The sequence below is a fragment of the Chiloscyllium plagiosum genome, chromosome 42, assembly GCF_004010195.1.
Source record: "Chiloscyllium plagiosum isolate BGI_BamShark_2017 chromosome 42, ASM401019v2, whole genome shotgun sequence".
Classification (NCBI taxonomy): domain Eukaryota; kingdom Metazoa; phylum Chordata; class Chondrichthyes; order Orectolobiformes; family Hemiscylliidae; genus Chiloscyllium; species Chiloscyllium plagiosum.
In genome coordinates this window covers 363,519-372,712 of record NC_057751.1, presented here as the reverse complement: position 1 = coordinate 372,712, position 9,194 = coordinate 363,519, and the positions used below count along the sequence as shown (strand labels likewise).

The 9,194-nt window shown below is 43.7% G+C and overlaps 1 protein-coding gene across 4 annotated transcripts in view; it reads left to right on the top strand.

Moving 5' to 3' along the window:
- LOC122543003 (serine/threonine-protein phosphatase 2B catalytic subunit gamma isoform-like) overlaps positions 1-9,194 on the top strand; it is a 56,142-nt gene that overhangs the window by 25,989 nt on the left and 20,959 nt on the right. For all 4 annotated transcript variants that reach the window (XM_043681157.1, XM_043681158.1, XM_043681160.1 and 1 more), the window contains exons 5-9: positions 1,195-1,340; positions 1,720-1,859; positions 7,860-7,937; positions 8,740-8,834; positions 8,981-9,106. In XM_043681157.1, the coding sequence (XP_043537092.1) occupies positions 1,195-1,340; positions 1,720-1,859; positions 7,860-7,937; positions 8,740-8,834; positions 8,981-9,106 (585 nt within the window). The remainder of the gene's footprint in view (positions 1-1,194; positions 1,341-1,719; positions 1,860-7,859; positions 7,938-8,739; positions 8,835-8,980; positions 9,107-9,194) is intronic.

Sequence of the window (9,194 nt, the reverse complement as noted above, 5' to 3'; positions counted from 1 at the left end):
ATTTAATCCCTCTGCTAATGAACGCTAATACCATAGGCCTTCTTACAAGCTCTATCCACCTGAGTGGCAACTTTCAAAGATCTATGAACATAGACCCCAAGATCCCTCTGCTCCTCCACCTTACTAAGAACCCTACCATTAATCCTGTATTCCGCATTCTTATTTGTCCTTCCAAAATGGACAACCTCATACTTGACAGGGTTGAACTCCATCTGCCACTCCTCAGCCCAGCTCTGCATCATATCTAAGTCCCTTTGCAGCCAACAACAGCCCTCCTCACTATCCACAACTCCACCAATCCATCTGCAAATTTACTGACCCATCCTTTGACTCCCTCTTCCAAGTCATTAATAAAAATTACAAACAGAATTTTCTGCAGACAACTTTATCAGAAAAGTTATGGGAATAAGTAGAAAAATTTAGCTTGTGTAACTTCAAAATGAGAAGAGTTTGGTTGAAAATCTTCTGCTTAGTAAAAGCTGAGAAAGTCAAAGCTCGCATTTATGACAAACATAAAGATTTGATCGAGAGGGGTAATATCTCTGGATTTGAATCTCTAAAATGATGGTGTGCACAAAAAGGTTGAAAACTGTTTTGTTCTATGTCTCAAGATTTTCCTGAACTGTCATCTATATCTTGAGGTTTGTTGTTTTTTTTTCTTTTTGAATTTGAACTGGATGAAAAACTTCTGTTGTTAAAGAAATTCTGCGGACTATGTGATTGCTTCAGTAACTGACTACCACATCAACTAACTTCTCAAAAGAGAAACCATTGATCAAGCTTGATATTGTTCTGGAATTTGATGTGTTCAGTAGCACTATCAACTGGGATCATAGCCCATGAAACAGGATCAGAGCATTTTTGGCCAATGTGCTGACCCAAACCATATAATTCAACTCACAAGCCAGTTCCACGTTGTGTGTAACTCACTGCTGCTTGTGGCATGTTGCTGCCAGATATCCAACATGATAGCAGGTGACTACGCTTCACTTGGTGGAAAGCAGTCTTTTCTTGGAGAACTTCTTCAGCTGATACCAGTGGATTTGTTTAATCTTGTTTAAAGACAAACCTGCTGGAAGCTGAGAGTAATTTAAGGGCGTGCACAGCAGTTTGGTATGGGGATGGGGAAAACCCATGAGTGAGTGAGCTTATTGAATGGTTGTTTTGTTTAATTGTTTTTGTCCTTCTCCCCAGGTAGGATCAAGTACTCGGACCATCTCTACAATGCCTGCATGGGTGCGTTTGATTGTCTACCCCTGGCTGCAATAGTCAATCGTCAGTTCCTGTGTCTGCATGGGGGCCTCTCGCCCGATGTGCACACACTAGATGACATCAGGAGAGTAAGTACGATCCGTCCTTGAGCTGGGATAAGGAGTCACACATGCCAAAGTGAATTGACAGACCTGTTCATGTTGGTGAACAGTTCTCCTTTCCCTGTCCTGTCACTCCTCAGCAAGCTACTGTTGTATCTGATTCATCTTTTGCAGGTATCAGTCCTCCATATTCTAGTCTCTGTCACTTCCCTGCTTTCTGTCCCAGTTTGTGAGATCTTCCTGTGCATAAATTGGGTCTTGAGCTTCTGGTCTTAAAACAATGACTGGACCTCAGATGACCCGTTTTGTTGACTGTCCTCAATTTTCTGGTGCCCTGAGATTGTGAAGTGTGTTCAGTAATGTTCTTTCCTTGCTTCATTTTAACGTCTTGTCTTATGTCTTTCAGTTAGACAGATTCAAAGAGCCACCAGCCTTTGGGCCTATGTGTGACTTGCTGTGGTCAGACCCAACAGAGGATTACGGCAGTGAGAAGACACCAGATCACTTCAGTCATAACACTGTACGAGGCTGCTCCTACTTCTTTAGGTTTGTGTTAGGGCACATGTGCAAAGATTGTGAAGATTGGTGTGTCCCATAATAATACCATAAGATAGAGAGGTAGAATTATGCCATTCTGCCCGTTGAGTCTATTCTGTCATTTGATCATGGGTGTTATGTTTCTCAACCTCATTCTCCTGTCTTCTTCTGGGCGGCACAGTGGCTAGCACTGCTGCCTCACAGCGCCAGAGACCCGGGTTCAATTCCTGCCTCAGGCAACTGTCTGTGTGGAGTTTGCACATTCTCCCCGTGTCTGTTGGGTTTCCTCCGGGTGCTCCGGTTTCCTCCCACAGTCCAAAAATGTGCAGGTCAGGTGAATTGGTCATGCTAAATTGCCCGTAGTGTTAGGTGAAGGGGTAAATGTAGGGGAATGGGTCTGGGTGGGTTGCTCTTCAGAGGGTCGGTGTGGACTTGTTGGGCCAAAGGGCCTGTTTCCACACTGTAAGTAATCTAATCTAAAAAGAAAATAACCTTCGATCCATCACCGATCGAGAGCCTGTCTATCTCTATCTTAAATGCACTCAATAACTGGGCGTCCACAGCCTTCCGGGGCAATGAGTTCCACAGTGTAACCACCTTCTGGCTGAAGAAATTCCTCCTCATCTCAGTCCTAAAGGGTCATCCCTTCACTCTGATGCTATGCCCTCAGGTCCTAGTCTCACCATGCCCACTCTATTCAGCCTCTCAGTATTCTGTAAGTTTTGATCAGATCAACTCATTCAAGTGTAGACCTAGAGTCCTTAACTGCTTCTCATATGACAAGCCCTTCATCCTTGGGAATCATTCTTGTAAACCTCCCCTGGAATCTGTCCAAAGCCAGCACATTCTTGCTTGGATTTGGGGCCCAAAACTATTCATATTAATCCAAACACAGTCTGACCAGAGCCTTATACAACCCCAGCAATCAATCTCTATGCTTGTATCCTACACTATCAAAATGAATGCTAACATTGCATTTGCCTTCGCAACTGCCAACTGAACCTGCATGGCAATCTTAACAGAATCATGAACTAGGATTCGCAAGTACCTTTGTGCTTCAGATTTCCAAAGCCTTTCCGTGTTTAGAAAATAATTTGCGCCTCCATTCTTTATACCAATGTGCACAACCTCTCACTTTCCCACACTATACAGAGGAACCTTGATTATCTGAAGGACACGGGTGCGGAGTATTTTGATCGGTTAATTGAATTCCAGATAATCCAATGCTGGATAACATAGTTTAGCTGAGCATCGGGACCTTGCAGTCTTGCCAGATATTCCTATGTTCGGGTAATGATTGGGTAATCGAGGTTTCTCTATATTCTGTCTGTCATTTCTTTGCCCACTCCTCCTGGCCTGTCGAACTCCTTCTGCAGTCTCCCCACTTCCGAAACACCAGCTGCCCCTCCACCTATCTTTGTATCATCTGAAGGCTTAGTGACAAAGCTCTCAGTACCTTCATCCAGATCCTTTTAATTTATAATGTGAATAATAATGGGCCCAACGGTGACCCCTGCGCAAGTTCATTAATTACTGGCTACCACCCTGAAAAAGACTCCTTTATCCTGTCTTCTGTCAGTCAGCCAACCTCTGTCCATGCCAGTACCTTGCCCTTCACACCATGGCCACTTATTTAAGAGCTAACTGTGCCATACTTTGTCAAAGGCCTTCTGGGAATCCAAATTGATCACGACCAGTATCATTTTCCAGCACTCCACTGTCAACTTGTGCCTCTCTCTTACCTTTGATAAATCTAAAAATACTCTTGCAATTTTCTTTTATATTATTACCAACTTGGTCTCATATTTCATCTTCTCCCCCTTATTATTTTTTCAGTTATCCTGTGTTGGTTTCTAAAGGCATTTCAGTACTCTGCTTTCCCAATAATCTTCACCAAATTGGTTTGTTTTTCTTTTGCTTTTATGCAGTCCCTGACTTCCCTTATTAGCCATAGTTGCCTCATCCTCCCCTTATTATGTTTCTTCTTCCTTGGGATGAATTTCTGCTGTGCCACCTGAATTACTGCAGAAACTCCTTCATTGCTGCTCCACTGTCTTCCAGTCAACTCTGGCCAACACCCCTTGCATGTTTTTCTAATTATCTTTACTCAGTTGTGGTATTATTACATCTGATTCCAGCTTCTCTCTCTCAGAAATCATCCTGCAGTTAAGCATATTTTGGTCACTGGCCCCGAGGGGTTCTTTCATCTTAAGCTCCCGAATCAAGTCTGCCTCATTGCACATCACCAAATCCAAAATTGCCTGTTGCCTCGTGGGCTGTACCACAGTCTGCTCCAAAAATGGAATCAATTTAGGTAAAGGGGCAGTACAAAGAGATCTGGGCGTTCTTGTACACCAATCAATGAAGGTAAGCATGCAGGTACAGCAGGTAGTGAAGAAGGCTAATAGCATGCTGGCCTTCGTAACAAAAGGGATTGAGTATAGAAGCAAAGAGGTTCTTCTGCAGCTGTACAGGGCCCTGGTGAGACCACACCTCGAGTACTGTGTGCAGTTCTGGTCTCCAAAGTTGAGGAAAGACATTCTGGCTATTGAGGGAGTACAATGTAGGTTCACGAGGTCAATTCCTGAAATGGCGGGACTACCTTACGCTGAAAGACTGGAGCGACTGGGCTTGTATACCCTTGAGTTTAGAAGACTGAGAAGGGATCTGATTGAGACATATAAGATTATCAAAGGATTGGACACCCTGCAGGCAGGAAACATGTTTCCGCTGATGGGTGAGTGCCGAACCAGAGGACACAGCTTAAAAATACCTGGTAGACCATTTAGGACAGAGATGAGGAGAAACTTCTTCACCCAGAGAGTGGTGGGTGTGTGGAATGCTCTGCCCCAGAGGGCAGTGGAGGCCCAGTCTCTGGATTCATTTAAGAAAGAGTTGGATAGAGCTCTCAAGGATAGTGGAATCAAGGGTTATGGAGATAAGGCAGGAACAGGATACAGATTAAGGATGATCAGCCATGATCATATTGAATGGTGGTGCAAGCTCGAAGGGCAGAATGGCCTACTCCTGCACCTATGTCTATTGTCCATCTCACAGACATTTCACAAATTCCTTTTCTTGAGATCTGCTACCAATCTGATTTTCCCTGTCCACCTGTATTTGAAGGCTTCTATGATTATTGTAATGATGCCTTTACTAACTCCTGATTTGTTTTCTTGCCCACATCCTGACTGCTGTTAGGAGGCCTGTACGTAACTCCCATTGCATCTTAATCCCTCTCTCATAGGACAGGATTGAATCATCTGGTGAACTGTCATTGACCTTACTCTTCTCACTCTCGGCTGAAGTCCTTTTAATAAGAAGTGCTCTCTTCCACCACAATTCCCTCTTGTGGACTGTACTGTCTGATGGACTCTCAGTGTAGACATTTCTTTTTCTTCCTGTCCCACTCGGTTTGTCCAGAAGCCAGTGCCCCATGAATGGAAACCTATTTTCCCCAAACCCATCTTGGAGTGAGGCATCAAAATTGCTAATCTTATTTGCCCTCTGTTAATTTGCTCATGACTCAATTAATAATCCAAAATGTATTCCCTTTCCGGTTCTGCTTTTTCATTCTCCCCGTGTCTGCGTGGGTTTCCTCCGGGTGCTCCGATTTCCTCCCACAGTTCAAAGATTTGCAGGTTAGGTGAATTGGTCATGCTAAATTATCCATAGAATTAGGTGCATTAGTTAGGGGGAATGGGTCTGGGTGGGCTGCTCTTCGGAGAGTCGGTGTGGACCAGTTGGGCCGAATGGCCTCTTTCCACACTGTAGAGAATCTAATCTAATTCAGGCCTCAGCTGATCATACTCCTGCAGCAGAATCATTGCAGCAGTATGGAAGATGTCCTTCAGCCAATTGAGTCTGCACTGACAAAAACTGCCCTAAATCTGCCCTCGTGCTACTTTTCAGTACATGGCCTTGAATGTTATAACATTTCAAGTGCTCATCCAATTTCTTATTAAAGCTTCTGAGATTTCCTGGTTCAATTATCCTTCCAGGTTGTGTATTCCAACCCTCACCGCCTTCTTGGTGAAAATATTTTCCCTCAAATCCCCTCTAAACCTCCTCCCCTTGGCCTTAAAATTATATTCCCTTGTTACTGACTCTTCCAGCAAGGGGAACAGATGCTTCCTCTTCCACCTGCCCATGTACTGAATAATCTTATACCCTTCTATCAGGGTCCGTCTTGGTCTTCTCTACTCGAAAGAAACCAATCCAAGCTGATCCAGCCTCTCTTCAAAACTGAAATGTTCTTTCCCAGGCAACATCCTGGTGAAACTCCTCTGCATCCTCTCCAGTGCAATCACGTCCTTCATGTTATGGACAGACCACAACAGCACACACTACTCCAGCTGTGGCCTAACCAAAATTTTATGCAACCCCAGCATGACCTCCCTGCTCTTGTAATGCAAACCACGTCTGGTAAAGGCACGTGTCCCGTACACTTTATTAACAACTGTATTCGCTTGTATTTGCCAAGATAACAGCATTCCCTTTCCATTTTACCCTAACCGGACACAAACTTAGGGGATGTCAGTTTCTCATGCTTGAAATTTCGTTACACTTGAAATAGATGAAGGAGGCACCGAGTTAGGGAGTATGCAAAGATGATTATCTGTAATGTGATGAGCGTCAGAGATTTTCGAGATGACCAAGATGTATATTTAACCATGTTATCATTATTTCACTGGCAGCACTTTGTGTGTAAACTATTCAACTTTGAAAGCCCTCATCCAGATGGTTTCCTAATGTTAAATCCACATTGGGGTTAGAAGAAGAAAAACTCATAGATCTACCTCTACATCACTGACTGTTGTGTAGCTCCCAGCTGCTGGTCTGACAATTTAGTCCAGTCAAAGTCAGTCAGGGCCCAGAGAGTTCCATGGGGTTGTTGTATTCAAATCCAACTGCTAATGGCTACATTTCCAAATGACTGTTCCAAAATATTAGTTGCATTTAACACTGCTGAGGATCATGAGCAGAGCTTGTTGCATGATTTTCCGCTGATCACTTGATGAAAAACAATTGCCAGATTGTAGTCAGTTGGAGAAGAAGGCAGAAAGAAAACCGATTCGAGCTCAAGAAACAAACAGGAGTCAGGATTTATTTGGTGACACTTGCTGTTTGTGAAAAGCTGGATTTGTTTCTGTGAATGAATGCTGGAATGGTGTTTGCAAGAATCCAGTTCCTGGAAAGGAAGGTGACGCATCAGGGTGTGAGCAGACAGTGAGGCAATATGGATGGAGCAGCTTTTAAATGAGTTACTAGGTCAGATCATTGTCATCCTTTGTGAAGTTTAATGCAATCTAGTGACTCATTGTGTCATTAAGATATGGGTGGGAGTTGGGGAGACTCGATTTGATCTATCGTGTGCTGTGGGTGTTTGACTGTGGCTTGTCTGTTACCCATATTTGTTACATGTTAAATTTGTGCTGTGAGATCATTGTCAATCGTCCATACATGTTTGAATGCGGAGCTTCTCTTTTTCGTGAATGAGTTGTTCTTTGTTGATTAAAGAAAGCTGGCTGATCTCTTTCTAATGCTAGACTGGATACAGTTGAAAACCAATATGATTTAAATGACCCATGATGAGTGAGACTAAAAAGGTATCAGCACACCCTGTCCCCCCCAACTGTAGCAGTAACACTGGGCTTTCTTTGTGAGCAATTTAAGCTGCACCATCACTGAATTAGATAGGATGAGGATGTGGATATGTGTGAAACTAGATAGTGGTGATGTTGTAGTTTGAATTCTGACCATGGGCTTGTGAGCAGTCCCATTGCACTGTTTTGTACATGCAGCCTGTTTTCCTCCTCTTATCTGCACATGATCCCTTATCACACTCCATCCTGCACCATGATAAAAAAAGGTTTGCTTCATTTTTTTCCACTGATTCCAAGGGAAATATGGATTTTCTAATGAGTTTACATGTTTTGTGAAGGAATTGAGGATTCCCAGTGGCTGAGCAATATTTTCATGCTGACACAACTTTCTTCTCCTTTTCAGTTATGCTGCAGTTTGTCGCTTTTTGCAGCACAACAACTTGTTGTCAGTAATCCGTGCACATGAGGCTCAGGATTCCGGGTAAGGACAGACATCTGATTGGAAGCCATTGCTCCCACCTCTTGGTTGCCTGTTTTTCCTGTCTCTCATAGCACTGGCACTGTTGTGGATATAGAGAGGCGAGGCGGGGCTCCCATTACCACACACGGGATTCTCAGTATCAGATTCAGTATCTGGAAAGGCTCTTACAGAAGTTGGTCCCACCACCCACTTTCTGCAGTGAGTCTCTGTCTCATTACCCACTCGGAGAAAGTGAGGACTGCAGATGCTGGAGATCAGAGCTGAAAATATGTTGCTGAAAAGCGCAGCAGGTCAGGCAGCATCCAAGGAGCAGGAGAATCGACGTTTCGGGCATGAGCCCTTCTAAAGAAGGGCTCATGCCCGAAACATCGATTCTCCTGCTCCCTGGATGCTGCCTGACCTGCTGCGCTTTTCCAGCAACACATTTTCAGCTCATTACCCACTAGCTCCAGTTTGTCTCGATTTCATCATCCACTCGCTCCAGTGAGTTTCAGTCCCATTACCCACTTTCTCCAGTGCATCTCAGTCCATTACCCACTAGCTCCAATACATTTCAGTCCCATCACCTACTCACTCCAGTGGGTCTTAGTTCCATCACCCACTTTCTCCAGTGAGTCTCTGTCCCATCACTCGCTCCAGTGCATCGAGGTCTCCTTTCTCTCTCTGTTCTCCTGCTGGTGTGAATCCAGTTTTTTCTCACTCCAATATGGAAGCAGTCTTTCATTGTCCATCAACCTCTGTGATACTGTGGCTGATTATTTGGTTAGTGTATTGTTTATTCTTGGATTCTTTAAATTGACAGGTACCGAATGTATCGGAAAAACCAGGCAACTGGCTTTCCATCTTTAATAACCATTTTCTCTGCACCAAATTATCTAGATGTCTATAATAACAAAGGTGAGAAAGTTAATTCATTTATTTACCACTGCCATAGTATATACTTTTTTGAGTAGTCTGCTGTGTTTTCTGTTCATACTTAAGTCCATTGCAGTGTTTGATCTGTGCTGATTCATTGTGATGTGTTTGCATTCTCCTTCCTACAGCTGCTATATTGAAATATGAAAATAATGTGATGAATATTAGACAATTTAACTGCTCCCCTCACCCCTACTGGCTTCCAAACTTCATGGATGTATTCTCCTGGTCTCTGCCCTTTGTTGGTGAGAAAGGTAAGGGTTGCTTGCTTCAGGATTGATGAAGCTGGGCTTTATTATTACAGGAAGCTTATATTTATGAGTATAGCCTTTGGAACCTGAG